This window comes from Neophocaena asiaeorientalis, unplaced genomic scaffold (genome assembly GCF_003031525.2).
Source record: "Neophocaena asiaeorientalis asiaeorientalis breed wild unplaced genomic scaffold, Neophocaena_asiaeorientalis_V1.1 scaffold121, whole genome shotgun sequence".
NCBI classification, from domain to species: domain Eukaryota; kingdom Metazoa; phylum Chordata; class Mammalia; order Artiodactyla; family Phocoenidae; genus Neophocaena; species Neophocaena asiaeorientalis.
The window spans coordinates 458,250-476,682 of record NW_020172142.1 but is presented as its reverse complement, the minus strand read 5'-3'; the positions used below and the strand labels follow the sequence as shown (position 1 = coordinate 476,682).

Genomic DNA, 18,433 nt, shown 5'->3' with positions numbered 1-18,433 from the left:
GACCGTACATCCTGACTTTAGGAAGTGTATGAAAGCCCTAAGGAGGGGGCAGATACCAAGCATCACGAGGGAAGGCTTCAGCTTGTTTGCACCGCTTGCTAGGTTGGGCATGGCCACTTGGATTTAATGAGTCCATTTGTACGAAGGTCTCTGGGCTGGGTTCCTGGCTCCTCACCCACCAGCTCAAATCCCTAAAGGCAACCACGTTCACACAGCTTAGTTTTTGCAGTGCAATTCAACCCCTCTGCATTAGCCCCAGAGTACAATGGAGAAAGTGAGAAGAACAGAAGAAATGGTGCCCAAGACAACAAAGACGCCTATGGTGGCTCTTCTGCTCACCAAAGGCCCTGGTCTAGGCCAGGGTGGTAAATTGCTGTCATCTGGATGCTAGGGCCCACCTACCTTCTGCAGGATGGTTGTGGCCAGTTCCTCAGTCAGCTCCTCCCTGTGGTCCCGCAGGTAACTGGCCTCATTCTGCTTGTCCTGCAGAGAGAGGAAGAGAATGTCATGAGCTGTGGGTGTGTTTGGGAGGCTTGGCAATCGCTTTCTCAGGAGTCCTGACCACAAATGCAGGGGGAGGATAGGCTCTAGTCAAGGATGTCTATCATGATGATGGTTTCCCCACAACCTGCACTTTCTCTCTTGGCAGCCAGGACTCCACCCACACCTCCTCCCAGACAGACGTTGTGACGGGGGCCGGGGTGGGCATACCAGGCTATCCCCATAGGCTTCTGCTTTGGAGATCGCTTCTTCGATGGCCTCTTCAGCCACCCGTAGGGCGACAGACAATGTGTCCATCATGCTATGTCCTAGACAGGAAACAGAACGTAGACCGCTTTCTGAAAGGCAAGGACAAGCTCCAAAACATACAAAGTGGCTTAAAGATGACTGGACAAAAGGACTTAATATAAGGAAATAACGGTTCTTCATCCACTTTCTCAGATAAAGATTATGTTTTATTTTGTGCACGTAATGTATCATTATAATGATAGGGAGGAAAATTGTGAAATCTTCTGAGGGCTGTGCTCATGGTTTAATGCAAACACAAAATCCATGGAAGAATTTTTTAGACTCTAAACCCATACTATCGATAACATTGGCCGATCTTGCTGAGCTCAACCACGTGCTGGGCTGCAGACTGAGTGTCTCATACGTGATCACAGTGGATCCTTCCAGCAACTCATTGAGTAGGCACCATTTTATAGATGAGAGAACTGAAGCACAGAGAGGTCAAATAACTCACCCAACGTTGCGCAGTGAGACAGAGAGCTGAGATTTGAATTCAGGGCTCTCTGTCTCCAAATCCTGTGACTTTAACCACAAAAGTGAGATAAACACAAGCCAACATGATTTTTAAAAATAATGCTATCATATATTTAGTGAACATATTTTTTGCATATGGTGACAAACGGAAGTTTTCCCAAGTCAAAGGACTTCTGCAGGTGACAAAATTCTTTTTGCAGTCAAATACTTGGAAGAGTTTTGCTTCCTGGAGGTACTAGATTTTTTGCTTCTTACTTGAAAGTGAGAATCTCTGTCATTCCTCTCAGTTCATCCCAGAAGCCCGACTCACATCAGGCACAAGAACAGAGGTCTGCAGGGGCTGCTTGCCTATGTCTCCTTTTCCCCGATTTCAACCTCCTGTTTCCATTTATAATCTCCTAGTCATGCATTATTTAACACATGCATATCTCCTGAAAGCTGCCTCAGATTCTTTGTAGAATGTGAGACAAGGTGTAAATATATCAATTAATTAATTAATCAATCCGTTAATTAAAATACTTAATTCAAGCTTCTTAGGCTCCTAAAGACACACATGTGGACAGAAAGTGGCATTTGGCAAACATAACAAAATCTCCCAAACCAACCCAATTAAAGTCAAAACCATCTAGCCAGGCAGCTGACAAGGACATCACAGGCTGGCTGTGACAGTCCTAACAGAGACACACAGGGGCAACCCAGCTCAGGGCTTGGCACCCCTCAGGTGGCTGAGTGAACACATAATTTCCCCAGTGTTTCTATAAGAAGAGTCTATAAAATTTAAGTTGTCACCACATTCAGTGCTCCCTGGAGACAGACACTGTATCTCCCATCTCTCTTCTTCAAGATACCAATCAATGTATTCTTCATAGAAGTGGCGCCCCACAAATTCTTGTTGATTCAAAGTGCACCAAGACCTCCCCAGCACTAGGGTCTCTGAGGGTCCCAGTGATGCCTCGACAGACGCGAGCTGAGCCCATGCTCTCGTGTGCTTTCCGAGCTATTGGGTGATCAGGTGCATAGCTAACTGCTAAGAGGCATGCTGGAGATCCTATGATGGGGATAGTCACCAGCTTCCACAGAGCCCTGGAGAGGAAGAGCCTAGAGACATCAAAAAGGGTGGAGGCCATGTCTGTGGTTTTGGCATGAGGTAGAGTGGAACACTAAGATGTCTGGGCTGAAAGTGAAGGCTTGAGAGGGCGTTTCAGAGATAAAAACTGGTGGGGTGTGGTGGGAGGATAAGAAAGCAGAGGCAGAGTGACCGAAGTTCAGAGGACCAGTCAGGTGGGGGGGGACTGTTAGTTTTATGTGTCAACTTGGTGAAGCTATAGCACCCAGCTGTTTAATCAAACACTAACCCAGGTGTTGCTATGAAGGTGTTTTGTAGGTGTGGTCCACATTATGGTTACAATAGTTGACTTTAAGTAAAGGAGATTACCCTTGCAACTGTGAGTAGGTCTCATCCAATGAGTTGAAAGGCCTTAAGAGCAAAAACAGAGGTTTCCCAGAGAAGAAATTCTGCCTCAAGACTTAAGCATCATCTCCTACTAGAGTTTCTAGTCAGCTGACCTAGTCTGTGGGCTTGCCAGGCCCTGCAGTTGTGTGAGCTGAGTCCTTGAAACGAACCTCTTTTTGTGTGTGTGTGTGTTATCTGTACATACCCTATTGGTTCTGTTACTCTGGAGAACCCTGGCTGATATAGACGGTTACTGAAATTAATATTAATACAGGAGAGTTGAGGGCAGGGAGGTGCTCAGGCCATAGACCTTGGAACAGAAAGGAAAGGATGGGATTGCAAATAGAACCCATAGGAACTTGGGTGACTGGGTGGAAGCGGGGAGGGGGATTGAGGAAAAGGTAAGCCTTGCTGGTGGACTTAAGTGGCTGAGGAGCTTGACTGGGATATGCTGAAGTTAAGATCCCTGGAGGGGCTGCAGGTCTTGGTGACCAAGCCTCAGAACACTGAGTCTAGAACTCTGGGCTGAAGTAAGGGCTAGGCATTCAGACAGAGGTGCACCAAAGCCACGTGACTTCTCCCAGGGAGAAGTCTCAGGCAGCAAGGATGATAGAGGATGAGACCTTCATGAGAAGGTGCCCAAGGAGAAAACAGAGAGAGTGCAGAAGCACTGTGGGGGGCCACAGGACAAGGGGGACTAGGAGACACCTGTTCCCAACACCCAGTACTTTGGAGAAGGAGCTGGAGTGTTGGAGGAGGTTTTATTTGGAATTGGAAGAAGTTTGTTTTGCTTTTAACCTTTGCTCTAAGGGGATGACTGTACTGGCATAAAAAAGTAAAAGTTGATCAGTAAATGGTACATTATTTATCAGAATATTTTAATATTAATTGCACAAGTGAGTATGTTGATTGTCATATTCCAACTCCAGAAAAACACACACTAGTTGATTGTAAGTATCTAGTGGTTGGTACGGAATGTACTTCTCTAGGCTACTCCTTAGATATATTCACCTATTTTGATGATGGATTCACAAAAATGGCAATAAAAGGAGACCCAGGGAGACTCTCACACACAATAACAGAGTTGCAGCAGTGGTTCCAATGCCATGGGGGACCCTGACGGTCTGAAGGTGTTTTTAATGCTCTAGCCTCCCATTAGGTGTAAACCCTTAAGCAAACTTACCTTCTGACTGCCTATAAAATGTTGAGTCACTGCCTGAAATACTTCCTTCATTCTCCAGGTTTGCGTCAAAAAAGCTTCCTCCTGAGAGAGAGGGAGAGAGAGAGAGAGGAGGAGACAGAGAGATATAAGATTATCCAAGGTCTTCAGTGAGCCCAGTGCACTGTGTCACTGAGTTGGCAGACCACCGTTACCCAGTTTGATTGTTAGCCTTGCAAATGGGTTTAGGGAATCACTGGGTTCTACGGTAATGCTACAGATTTTGACCAGTCACATTTTTCTTTCTCATACTAATTCCTTGTGTAGCAATGCTTCCACCCCCAACTTTCTTCCAGAGCCTTCCTTGGAGGCAATATAGAATCAATCATGGAATAATAGATTGAAGTCAGAGATATGAGCTCATTTCCTGGACCTGCAAATGACTAGTGGTGTGACTTGATCAAGTTACTTAACCTCTCGGACACTTGGCTTCCGTACTAGAAAAACTGTGATAATGGTAGAACTCTGCTCATGATGGGTGATGAGACACTGCATGCCTGGTCTTTAGCTGCTGTCCATGGCATCAGTCTAAACAGTGGCCTTTAGCCAGTGAGTAAACTGTCATTAGCAGTTAGTGGAAACAAGCCCAGAGCAAGACAAGGTAAGCCATGGCATTTGATCTTTTAAGGCCCACTGCCTCTTCTCTGGTCTTCTCTCAGTTGAACACATACCCTATCTTGGTTCCAGGCTGGGAAGAGCAGTTGGCTAAACCTTTCTTAAGTTGGGGATTTACCATTTGTGTTCACGTATTAATTCATCAAAAGAGATCTTTGAAGGTGTGGAGGTGTGGATGATGTCTCTTTCCTTTTTAAATTACTGTATTGTATCACCAGTACCCAAGATAGCACTGAGACAGCAGGGGGCTCAAAAACATTCTTGAATTGGATGCTGGTGGAAAACACTGATAGAACCAAGAAAATAAATGTGGGTCTACAGCTCTTAGCTCAAAATGGGGAAACGCTATTGATGTCAAGTCAAACTAAGCAGTAGACCTTTGATACACATAATACAGCCCGTGCTTCCTTGGATGGGCTGCATGGGGCTCCAGTGTGGGAACTCTTAGGGTAACTGCTGTAGGCATCTACAGCGGGGTCAGCAGGCTGCTACCTTTATGAAATAGGTCATTAGTGTGCGGCCTGCCACGGGGACTCAGTCTGACCATATACTATTCTCTGTGCTTGTGTTTTTTGACCAGCCTTTCAGAAGACCCATAGTCACTTATTCCAGCTCTGTGACCATAATGAAGTGACTTTACCTTCTTGGGTCTCCATTTCCTCACTTATAAAATAAGGCTTTAGGATAAGTCATTGCCTCAGTTCCCAGGCTGTACATCTAAGTGCAAATATTTCACTTTGGCCTGGCTGCATCTGGCAGCCATTCATTCATCCAGCAAATATTTCATGGGCATCTAGTAGATGCCTGGCCCTGGGCTGAGCGTTAGGGTGTACTGGTGAGCAAGGCCAGAAATCCTCGCTGCCCTGACAACCTTGATAGTCTAGTGGGTGAGAATTCATTAACCAAAAATTTATATAAATAAATATAAAACTATAGATATGTTGAGTGCTGTGACTGGGTGGTTCATAGAATAGGGCAAGTGTTCAGCAAGGAAGACTGACCTAGACTGTAAGTAACCAGCCAAAAGAGTGTGGGGGTGGGAGGGAGTCCAGGGCAGAGCAAACAGCTTGCACAGGCACAGGCAGTGGGGACAGCAGGGTGCATATGAAGAGCTAAAACAGAGGCCAGGTGGCTGGGCTGCGAGAGGAGAGGGAACCTGGGGTGAGGTGGGCTGGCAGCAGACCGCACAGGTCACGGTGGCCACATGAGTATTCTGATCTTTGTCCCACCATGAAGCCACTTGAAGACAGTAAAGGCTCCACAGGGGTGATCTGGTTAGGTGTGTGTTTCTAAACACACGTAAAGGTGCACGCCGGCTGCTGTGTGGAGGACAGCTTGGAAGAGGGAGAGGGTGGGTGTCTAGAGAGGAAGCTGAGAGTGTGGCCCACCCTCTGGAGTGTCCCTGTGATGGGGAAGAGCATGGCAGGGCAGAAGTGGTGGAAACTGCAGTCCAGGAAGGGCTTAGGAAATGGGAGAGACTGGGCATGTTTACAAGTCAATAGGAAGGAACTGCTTAAGAGAGAGGCTGAAAGGCAAGACAGAAGGGCTGCATGAACTTGAGACCTTCATGGAAGGTGACAGGGATCAGGTGCGGAGGTGTACACGGTCTGCCCTGCGAAGGAGGCGGTGAGGCTGTCTCCTGAGACAGCGGGGATGGTGGTGGGGAGCTTGATGGGGGAGAAGATCTGAAAACATCTTTGGGAGAACTGCGCTGACCAGGACAGGCTCTGGATTTCCATGATTATAAATCTTCTAGTACAACAACTCTCCCTGTGTCCCTTTAAATTCATAGGTGGGAGCTTCTGTGTCATTTAGGATGATGGGATTTTTCCAAGGGCAGAAAGCAACTGAACTGTTTCGGAAAGCACTGACACAGCAGCCAGACATCAAGTCAGAGCTTCCATGAGCTGCAGGAACCTCCAATTTCAGGCGACTCAGTGCTTTTAAAAGACCATGTTGTTAGTCAAATCCCACATGAAAGATGTCATAGACCTTTCCAAGAATCGTGTCAAAAATAGATATATCACGTTAATAAATAAAAGCAAGATTTATTTTCCCCATTTTATTTATCCAATACTAAATAAGTGTATGTATTATTTACCAAATTGTCTAGGGATTAAGTATATTAATAAGGGCTACTTTCATCTTTTCATGTAGTGCTTCTTTTTGGAATAACTGTTTACAATGTCACACTGAATCTATCAGATAAACCACATGAGCGTTGGACATTATACATTTTTTTATAAATCTATTTACTTATTTCTCTGACTTCACTGCAACATTGGCTCTGAGATGGCAGGGTCTTACCCATCTTGTTACTCCCAGGTCTTAAACCAGGCATTCAATAAATGTTTACTGAAGGAATGAGTAAGTCTTAGATTTATCTTACAAAACGAATGGTTCTCCAGTTCTGCCTAATCTGGTCACCTGATATGGGCTGCAGGAGGAGTAAGTGAGCTTGGGACTGATGGCTGTGCAATGGGTACATGTGATGGGTAACCCATAAGATTCTGTGAACTCAATGAATTTTCAATGGACTGAGTGTTTTTTTATGGCAAACTACACTGGTCCATGCAATGGAGATGTTTCGTAGATAAAAGGAGTTTTATACTGAGAGTCCTGGAGCAGAGCACAGGTCTTGCACCCTGTAGATTATGTTCTGACAATCAAAATTCTGAAACTAAGTACCCTCAGATGGAGTTGAAGATGGAACCATCTTATTCAGAACTCTGCCATACGAATTATAGTGAAGTTCTAGCTGAGGTTCCCAGTCTTGGCTGTGTCTTAAAATAACCCAGAGAGCTTTAAAAAATATCCGTTCCGGGGCCACCTCCAGAAATTCGGAAGTAATTGACGGGGTGGAAGATGATTCTGGCACTTTTCAAAGCTCGTGAGGTGACTCTAACGTGTAGTCGGGCTTGAGGATGGCAGATGACAACCATACCAAGGTGCTGGGTTGTAGGTAGAAGCTAATGCTGATGTCTCCACGGTCATCTGACATAATCAGGACACTACTTACACACGGGAGATTTCTCCGTGCTTGAGGTGTAACTCAATTTTCTAGGTGGTATGTAGAATCGCTCTCACTGTTTTATGATCACGACTTGACAGATTTGAGTACCATCTCATAAATTGTCTCCTGCTTGCTTGTCTTCTTGTTGCTCAAAAGGAAATCTTAGTTTAAAATGAGATACAAATCATGTTAAAGCAACTGATTCTAGTACTTCTATGAAGTGTCTTGGTACCCACAAAGTGCTTTTAAGACTGAATTGTGTAATACTGAGGACCTAAGAGTTGCCAGCCACTGGGCCACACTTTGGGAACACAGAGATGAAGAAGCTATTGCTTCTGCCTGGTCCAGCAGGAGAGGAGCTTTGTAAACCATCACCTGGATGCAATGTGATAAGTGCTGTGATTGAGGCCCAGATGAGAGATGTGGTGAATCACAGAGGGCCTGGGACCTAAATCTGCTTCAATAGTGTCAGCGTTATTCCCAGCAAATGATACGCCTTTGAAAATGACACTTGAACATTTCAAAGCCTTTTGCCAGCCCACTTGTAATTCATGTTCCCTTGCTCCACCTGTGGGACCCGAGGGAGAAACAGAAAGACCAGAGTTGTGCTGTTTATAGGATTCTCCAAATGAATTTGCTTCTCCCCCTCACTTTGCATGAAGCAGTAGAGAACATCTATGAGATGTGAATGTGGTGACATGTAAAGCGGTACCTGAAGCAGACGCAAGGATGAACAAGAAAGAAAGTATGGGATGCAAATGGATGAGACAATTCTATTCTGGAACCTTCTTGAGGTATCTCCTTGGGTTGAAAAGCTACTGTTAACATGATTACTTTTAAGCTTTATTTCTTTTTTGTCTTTGTTCCTAGAGAAACATTTTTAGAAAAATCAGCAAAGAGCAGTTAAAAATAATATGTGGAGACCTTCAGCCCTGCTCTCTTAGCTACAGGCTTCCTGAGTGGTTCGAAAGACAGAGATTCTAACGACTAACACAAAAGACCCTAATGAGTCTCCGTGTTTAATGCTTCCATCCTATTTCCCCCTTGTCTCAGTGGCTGGCATATTTTTAGATTAGACACAACCAAAGACTTTATTGAGAATACAACAATGTAAAATAATGATGGTGGAAAAGCTCCATATGAGATTTTCTTTCTTCCTTCTTTCTCAGGGATAAAAAGCATTTACCTGTGTCAGCAAAGTGATGAAAAAATCTTCCTCTACACAGAAAAAAATAGCCTTTTCTGGGAGGACATGCTGTTCATATTCTGACAACCATTTCTCTCCACTGGCTGGTCCAATAGGAATAAAGAATATAATTTCTCATTCTAATTACATTGGTTGTCTTAACAGCATAGGTAGAATTCATCCTTTAAACTTCCTGGGAGGAAGCTGAGACTTTTCTAACTCTCCCATTACGTTAAACTCTGGGCCTGGTATGTATAGAATTTTGGAGTAGGAAGGAAGAGGAGTGGGGGGCATATCCTCTGAGTGCAGACCTAGTCTACACAACCAAGCAAAGATGAATTTCCAGTGTTTTAATCATTAGGGAAAGATGGTCAAGAATCTTTCATTTCTAGGGATTTGGAATTAAAATGTCCACAATATGCAGAAACACTTTGGTCCTCCCAGCTGCTAACATATCCAGCCCAGTGGGGGTGTGGGAATCAAAGGACTTAAAACTTAGAATCTTTGGTACATGTCCTTCTATTTCTGCTCCTTACTAGAACCAGATTATTTAAGCCACTTTCTCTGTCCCAGGTGAGTGTGCCGCAGTGTACAGGGCCTCCAAGCCAGGCCTTCTTCTTCCCGCCAACCCCCCAAAGACTCCCAGATGGCAGGCAGTCAGCGTACCTAGGATGTCAAAGCACCCTCCGCTCTCCAGCCGGTGTTTCCTGTACAGGTTCTTCAAGACCTTGGCGCTGCCAAAGCGTTTGAAGCGGCTCTTCACATTATTGTAGAACCATTCCAGAGACTGGGTCCTCAGAACCCTGAGGACAACACAGAATTAGAAAACAGAAAATTAGCATTAAAGGACAGAATTATGAAATGGTGGATTGCAAAAGTTGCCACAATACTTCGCAGCTCCTTCCATCAAGAGGTGGTCTCTACTCCTCAGATCTGGGCTGGCCTTATGACTTGCTCTGATCACAGAGACTGGTGGAAGTGATGGTGTGTGAGTCCAGAGCCTGGCAGCTTCCTCTCTTGCTATTCGTGGAAGCCCTGCAACCCATCGCCATGTGAACAAGCCCAAGATAGCCTTTGGGATGACAAGAGACACTTGGCCCAATCCCCCCTCTTGCCCCAGCCAATAGCCAGCCAATCCCTAGACAGGTGAGTGAGGCCATCGACTGCCGGTTGACTGAAGACGCATGAGTGACCCTAGGTAAGACCAGCAGAAGAACCATGCACCTGCGTCCATCCAAAGAGCAAGCTGATAAATGCTCGCCACTTGAAGCCACTAGCTGACACATCTGTTTAATAGCAGGCTTTATATTTGACACTCTTACTGCATTAACACCATTTCTAATACAGCTTGGGAGGATAAAAAGCACAGGTGAGACCCTGGGCTCTATGGCAGAACTCTGCAGCCTCTTTCTTATTCAGCCTGAAGCACTGTGGGAAGGTGGTTTCCTGGTCAGTGCTATAATGCTCGGTACAAATCACTGACACAATGCTTCTTTTTTCTGCCTGACCAGAACATGTCTCTAAACCCCTCCCATTCATTATGCTAAGTGAAATAAGTCAGAGAGAGAAAGACAAATACTGTATGATATTACTTATAAGTGGAATCTAAAAAATACAACAAACTAGTGAATAAAATGAAAAAGAAGCAGACACATAGAAGAAGACTGTCCTTGGGCTTCCCTGGTGGCGCAGTGGTTGAGAGTCCGCCTGCCGATGCAGGGGACACGGGTTCGAGCCCTGGTCTGGGAAGATCCCACATGCCGCGGAGCAACTGGGCCTGTGAGCCACAACTACTGAGCCTGCGCGTCTGGAGCCTGTGCTCCACAACAAGAGAGGCCACGATAGTGAGAGGCCCGCGCACCGCGATGAAGAGGGGCCCCCGCTTGCCGCAACTAGAGAAAGCCCTCGCACAGAAATGAGGACCCAACACAGCCAAAAATAAATAAAGAATTATTTAAAAAAAAAAAAAAGAAGACTGTCCTTGGAAATCATAACCTCCAGGCTTATGATTTATTTGAGAGCTTTAAAAGCACAAAAGGACTGTGACTCTAGAATAGAAATATTCTGCAGGCTGCCTCTCCTGCACACCACCCTGCTCTCTGAGCAGCTGACCTCCGCGAAGTTGCTGCTGCAGGGCTCTGCGTTGCAGGTGGACAGGTCCACAAGGGTAGGGGTGGACGATAGTGGTTATTGTGCCCTTCATTCTTCTTTGCCTTTTGGGACACTCCCCCTCCTTCCCAACTGAGTCTATGTTTTTCTGGAAAGGCTGGCCCCTCCTCCTGGCAGCCTTGGGGGTAGTCACATGACTCAGACCTGCCAATCAAGGTCTGAGGTGGGACTTTTACTTCTGTTGGACAGAGATGCTCCCTTTCTGCTGGGCTGGCTTGGTGGCAGAATGAAAGCCTGGGCTGCTGGGGCCACCTTTGCCATTACTTGGGGGGTTATTTGTGGTCTTCTGAACAAAAGCAGATCTGACAGCGGGAAGGAAAAGGATCCTGTTGATGTACTTTGAACACCTGGATCTACCCAAGCCTGAGGTCAACCCTTGGACTCTTCCATTACATGAGCCAATAAAATCCTCTCTTTTGTTTAAGGCTTCTTGGGTTGGGTTTCTATTATTTGCAATCAAGAATCCTAATGCTTCAAGTACATCATAGGATGAGCTCTCCGTTAAGTCCCTGGTTATATCAAAACTCTATGACATTTAGAAACACATTGATGACCTCAAAAATAGAATGCCTTGACTTGCTCAAGTCAGAGAGAGGAATCAGGGCACTGACTGGGCTGCTGGAAGGTGGGAGGACAGCACTGAATCCTTGGAGAATGACCTGCACAACTACAGCCTGATTTGGAGACTAGAAAGCTTTCCCGTAAGAAGTGATGTATTTTGACTTAGAATTAATGTGGAGAGCTTTTCTGGAAGCCCCAGGGAAGACTCAGTCATGATTACCTTCATTTGATATTACTGCTTTTATTTCACTTATTTTAAAATTCATGGCTCAGAGGAAACTCACAGGAAACATGCAGTTCTTGGGGCAGAGGTGTGGGGAGAGGGCCGTGAGGATGCCAGCACCCAGGATGGACTGACTAAGCGCTGCAGGGTCCCTGGCCCACCCTCACATCTCCAGCTTCCCCCTGAATGGACGCAACTGCAGGCAAGGGTAGATGAGAAGGAAGGAGCCCTGTGTCAGCATCTTGCTGGAACAGAAGGCAGAGTGGAATATGCATCTGTGCATGAATTCCTTCATCTGTTCATTCATTCATTCATTCTTTTATTCCTCATTATTTATTGAGTGCCCTACATGGCAGGCACGGTGCTAGGTATACGGGGAGTGACAAAACAGATGAAGCTCATACCCAACAGTGCTGTCGGACTAATCTCAACGAGTGCCAGATGCGTCATGAGATGGAACCAAAAGTCAAGCCAAAGGCATCTCCAGAATGGCTGGACAGTCTGTGTCCCACAGGCATTGGGTTCTGGATCATTCCCACAGATGTGTGAAAAACAGAGCCCACCCTGATTTATGGCTCAGGCATTTTTTTTCTAGACTTTTAAAAAAACTGAAGTATAGTTGATTTACAACATGGTGTTAGTTTCAGGTGTACAGCAAAGAGATTCAGATATATATATATATATATACACACACACATATATTCTTTTTCAGATTCTTTTCCATTATGGTTTATTACAAGATATTGAAAATGGTTCCCTGTGTGACACAGTAGGCCCTTGTTTTTTTTTATCTGTTTTATATATAGTAGTGTGTTTCTGTTAATCCCAAATTCCTAATATATCCCTCCCACTCCTTTCTCTTTTGGTAACCATAAGTTTGTTTTCTACATCCGTGAGTCTGTTTCTCTTTTGTAAATAAGTTCATTTGTATCATATTTTAGATTCCACCTATAAGTGATATATGATATTTGTCTTTGACTTACTTCACTTAGTATGATCATTTCTAGGTCCATCCGTATTGCTGCAAATGGCATTATTCTGTTCTTTTTTATGGCAAATATTCCATTGTATATATGGACCACATCTTTTTCTTTATCCATTCCTCTGTTGATGGACATGTAGGTTGCTTCCATGTCTTGGCTATTGTGCTGCTATGAACACTGGGGTACCTGTATCTTTTTGAATTAGAGTTTTCGTCTTTTCCAGATATATCAGGCATCTTCTTTAATGACGCCCTAACTGCTGCTTCTCAGCCTCAGACAACACATAGGAGGGGTGCCTTAGGAAGGACAGGGAGCCGAAGTCCTGGTGATGAGACTTGTGGCAAAAAGCTTTCCAACTTGGAACTGTCCAGAGGGACCCTTCTTGATTTCCCTCACTTGTTTTTGTAAATGATCCCAAGTTATCCCTAAAAATGCTCACACAAAGGTTCTTAGTTCTGTGCCGTTCAGTTTCACAGTCTTAAGCATGATCATTTCTTTCAACACTAGGGCTTTAAAAAAATCAACAGCAACCCTTCAAAATTCACCAATCACAACATAGTTAGAATTGATTACTTTTAGTCCTTGGAACTACTGTTGGTTCATCTGTAAAATTATGGTCACACAACTGACAAGGATAGGGAATATAGGAGGAGGATCAGGTTTGGGGGGAAGGTGGAAGTTGAGTTAGGACACTTAAATTTGGGGTGCCCACCACATCCCCAGGTGGCAATACCTGGTGGGCACTGGATATACTAGTCTGGGACTTGGATAGAAATCTGGACTAGAAATATGGGTTTGGTACTCTTTGGTCCACAGGTAGTATTGAAGCCGATAATTGGTGTAATGTAGGTATAAATCATCATTATCTCTATTTTACAAGGAAAATAGAAACAAGTAATTTGCTGGTGTCACTGACTGAACTAAGAGTAAGTCAGGGAACAGACTGTAGACCTCATCCTTGGGTCAGTGCCTTGACGTCCGATCGGGCTATTTTCCTTCCAGAACCCCTAGTTAGTGTTCTTATTGCAAATGATGGCTTTTATTTCAAAGTTTAAGCAAACAGAAAGCACCATGGATCAAGGAATCAGCAGACAATGTAAAATCGTTGTATCATTTCCGTAAAACAACCTACTTACCACATTGTGAATACTAATCGCTTCAAGGCACTTATTTGTGTGAGAAGTTTGCTAATTATTTTTATGACATGAATAAACTTGTAAATATGGTACATTCTCATCAGAAGACAGACTGGAATCACGTAACTCATCACAAGAGCAGCACTGAAATTATAACCCCATGAAAGCTTTGCCCAGGAATGCCAGACTGATTTTTGGCTCATTAGACAAAACAACATGATTGTGAGAACGAAGGAACTGCCTACATAAGAACTGCTCATATCCTGGCTGCTGGTGATGAAGCAAGGCCGCCTTGGCCCTCAGCCCTGGCACGGCAGGCGCTGTGCAAACTGAGCTCACTATGGGGGAGAGTCTAGGAGAGTCTGTGGATCCCACTACTTCCTGTGTGGTCCTCGGAGCAGCACTGGGGCACCTTCTGGAGCCTTGATGGAAATGGCAATCCCAGACCTCTATTCTCACCCTGAGACCTGCTGAATCAAACTGCACTTTAGCAAGGTTCCCAAGTGGTTACTATGTATATCAAAGCTTGATAAGCACTGGCCTAGCAAAATTAGCTGGGTGTTTTCTGAGCCCACATGTGGTTTTTGTTTTGTTTTTAATTTTGACTACAATCCACTTAGGTAGGATAAGAGAGCGAACAGCTGACTTGCCTCCCTCCTTCCTGCTTTTCAAGGAAAAAGAACTGAACTGGGTAATAAAAAGTTTGGAAGAGGAATAGAATAAAATGGTACTCCCAAAATCAGATGCCTTCATTACAAAAAAATAAAATGCCAAAAATACTGTTGAGCCAAGTTCAAATCATTATATACAGCAAGGTTCCCCAAACGATCTACAACAAACTAAATTGATAATGATGAACTAACCTTACTTTGTGGGTAAAAGTTAGGAAGCACAACAGTTAAAATCCATGACCAACTCAAGATGACCTTGATGATGTACGGATAATGAAGCATCCCTCCTGAAAACTATAAGCACATCCATGATCTGTGAGCTCTGCTTCACAGAATACAGAATGAGAAGCTTCAGCACCAACAACACACTGAATGGTAATAAAAGAGAAAAAGCTCCAGGTCCTTCAAACAGAGGGACTTTAATATAGGCAATTGGTTATATAGATGATGAAACCACTAAGACTCCAAAGAGAGGATGATTGAGGCATCCCAGAGGCTAGCAATGGGGGAGCTGCCACCACCCCAGGGCCAGAGGGACAAGGGAGGAGGTGGCATTACCAGTAGGAGCATCCTGGAGCCAGAAGCTGGGGCCACAGAGGAGATGCAGCTGCTGCAGAGACACTTCTTGAGGCAGAGAGACCGATACCCTGTTTTCTCTTTTCCTCCTGCCCTCCCAGTTCCCTCCAGGGCCTCCCATTGGCCAAGCTCAGAAGGGAGCCTGGGCAATACAGCCTTTGGGGCTCAGCACCCCCAGGAACAGAGTAGAGAAAGGAAAGGCCAGGATGTGGCATCTGGCAGCACATAGCAAATGACTGTTCTAACGTTGGCTTATAAAAACCAGATTCTGGCAACCCTTAATAACTTACTTAATAGATTACTAAGAAGTAGCCCTAGTTTTAAGCAGAAACCTAAGTCTGCAGAATTGTGCCCCATTTGCCTACAAGAAGAGAAGAAAGGAACTGTGTTTGGGAATTGGTTTGCAGCCTATGAGGCGTCTCCATGCCTCCAGAACATGCTTTAGGAACTGCTGGCATGGGCAGATGGTGGGCTGGGTATCAGATTGAATTTTAGCACTTACCACCTATGTGAACAAGGGCACATCTACTAACCTCTCTGGGTGCCATTTTCCTTATTTGCGAAATAGAGATACTAATATTGATCTGGCAGAGTCTTACAAAGCATCATTGACCTAATATGCTTATGCGTCTACCATAGAACTTGAACACAGTGAGCACGAAGAGAATGGTAGTTATTTAATCTCAGAAGAAACTAAATATTCATTAAGTTTAAGTCCTATTATAAGGAAACCTTTTTCTCTAAAGAAGTAAAAATCAAAGAGCCCCCCTCCCCCTATACAGACCACAATATAGGATCAGTAGGAAGAACTTGGTTTATCCATTAGGACCAATAACTGACATCAGTGTGGGCCTCAGCTGCTTGTTACATGTCTTCTGAGAGAGCAGTTGTCCAAGGACGGGCTTCCCTGACTGACAGTGTGCACCGTTTCTCCTGCCAGCAGAGGCCTGCGGAGCCCAGAACTTTCTAGCTGAGTCTCTCACCCTGCTGATGGCAGCTCTCCCAAGTGAGTGCTCGCATTGAGGAAAGGCCCGGGGACAGCCTTGCCACCAGAATCACTCAGTCCTACTCTGCTGAGTGAGACTCAACTCTTAGAATTATGATTTCTAAGTGACTCCTTGGATACAGTGTCCCTAAAGTAAATTCAACTTTACTAAAAAAGCAAAAAACCCCATCAAACAAACAAACTTTCTTTCTCCCCCAAATCTGATCCTAGGCAATTTATTTAACCTATCAGAGGTGGGTTTTTTTTTTCCTCCCAGATGCAAAAGGAGATAAATATTTCATCAGATTTTTCTAAAAGATTAAATGCTGTAACACATGTGAGGCACTCAGCGCAGTGTCCTGCCCAGTGTAAATCCTCAGAATATGCTATTCCTTATTATCATCAACGTTATTATTTTATCCCAAGCCCTCTTGCCATTCTTTTTTGGCAGGATGTGGGTGTAATTAACAGATAAAGAGTAAAAATAGACTTGTCAGGAAACACATTCAATTCTTACATTTCATCTTAACCGAAAGGTTAGACTTTAGGGTTAAGGTGGTTCTTAATCTTTAGTATTTAGTTTTTAAACTTAAAACCCAGCTTGTTGGGCCAGCCTCAGAGCTTCTGATTTGTTTGGTCTGGGCGGGGCCCGAGTATGGGCATTTCTGACAGATGTGCAGGTGATGTGATACTGCTGGTCCAAGGACACACTTTGAGAATCACTGAGTTTGAGGATAGATTTGACATGCTGTAGAATGTAATATCTTCCTGTGTTCTGTAGCCAAGAACACAGGAAGATATTACTGATTCAGAGCTGTGGGGAAAACAACAGAATGACAGGCAGGTGTTTGGAAAATAGGACTCATTCAGCCCTGACAGCATGAAGGCCCTTGAGCACAGAGTCAGAGCAATCAGTCTCGAAAAGTCAAAAGAGACTGAGAGACTAGATGGAAAAGAACAGCCCTCACACTGGGACCCCTGAGTGTGTCCCTGGGAATTTGTAGACAGACATGGCCAGGAGGCTGGAAGTGTCATGTTCAGTTGATACGTGACAATTGCCATTAATGTGAAGTATCCTGCTAAGGGTGGGAAGCTGGAGTTGACAGATAGCAGCAAGGAAAGCCTGGGAGAGAAGTGAGGAAGTGTGTCTGTGTGAGACACCCCCACAGCTGCTCCTGGGCCCTTTGCACAACTTCTACAATTTGCACAGTGGCTAAAGGGAGATGGATGAGGAAACAGGCTGAAGGAGAGAACAAGGGAGTAGATAATAATATTTGAAAATATTTTTTTCAGTTTTAATATTTTTCATTGGAGTATAGTTGATTTACAATGTTGTGTTAATTTCTGCTGTACAGCAAAGTGATTCAGTTATACATATATATATTCTTTTTTAAAATATTCTTTTCCATTATAGTTTATCATAGGATATTGAATATACTTCTTTGTGTTGTACAGTAGGACCTTGTTGTTTATCCATTCTATATATAATAGCTTACATCTGCTAACCCCAGCCTCCCACTCCATCCTTCCCCCAACCCCCTTCCCCTTGGCAACCACCAGCCTGTTCTCTATGTCCTGTTTTGTAGATAGGTTCATTTTGGTCATACTTTAGATTCCATATATATGTGATATCATATGGTATTTGTCTTTCTCTTTCTGACTTACTTAGTATGATAAGCCCTACTTGCATCCATGTTGCTGCAAATGGCATTATTTTGTTCTTTTATATGGCTGAGTAATATTCCATTGTATATATGTACCACATCTTCTTTATCCATTCATCCATTGACGGACATTTAGCTTGTTTCCATGTCTTGGCTATTGTGAATAGGGCTGCTATGAACACAACGGGTGCATGTATCTTTTTGAATTATAGTTTTGTCTGTATATATGCCCAGGAGTGGGATTTCTGGATCATATGGTAATTCTATTTTTAGTTTTCTGAGGAACTTCCATACTGTTTTCCTGAGTGGCTACACCAACTTACATTCCCACCAACTGTGTAAGAGGGCTCCTTTTCTCCACACCCTCTCCAGCATTTGTAATTTGTAGACTTTTTAAAAAATTTTATTTATTTATTTATTTATTTTTGGCTGAATTGGGTCTTTGTTGCTGTGTGCGGGCCCTCTCTAGTTGCGGCGAGCGGGGGCCACACCTCGCTGAGGTGTGCAGGCCTCTCACTGTGGCGGCCTCTCCTGTTGAGGAGCACGAGCTCTAGGTGTGCGGGCTTCAGTAGTTGTGGCTTGCGGGCTCAGTAGTTGTGGCTCACTGGCTCTAGAGCGTAGGCTTAGCAGCTGTGGCGCCCGGACCTAGTTGCTCCACAGCATGTGGGATCTTCCTGGACCAGGACTCCAACCCATGTCCCCTGCACTGGCAGGCG

General features: G+C 44.5%; 1 protein-coding gene across 1 annotated transcript in view; it reads right to left on the bottom strand.

The window, feature by feature from the left end:
- The window catches only part of MYRIP (myosin VIIA and Rab interacting protein), a 173,304-nt gene that overhangs the window by 67,743 nt on the left and 87,128 nt on the right, over nucleotides 1-18,433 (bottom strand). Inside the window, exons 3-6 of the mRNA XM_024754099.1 lie at nucleotides 9,416-9,552; nucleotides 3,900-3,980; nucleotides 712-809; nucleotides 403-483 (exon numbers count right to left, since the gene is read on the bottom strand). Coding sequence (XP_024609867.1) covers nucleotides 403-483; nucleotides 712-809; nucleotides 3,900-3,980; nucleotides 9,416-9,552 — 397 coding nt within the window. The remainder of the gene's footprint in view (nucleotides 1-402; nucleotides 484-711; nucleotides 810-3,899; nucleotides 3,981-9,415; nucleotides 9,553-18,433) is intronic.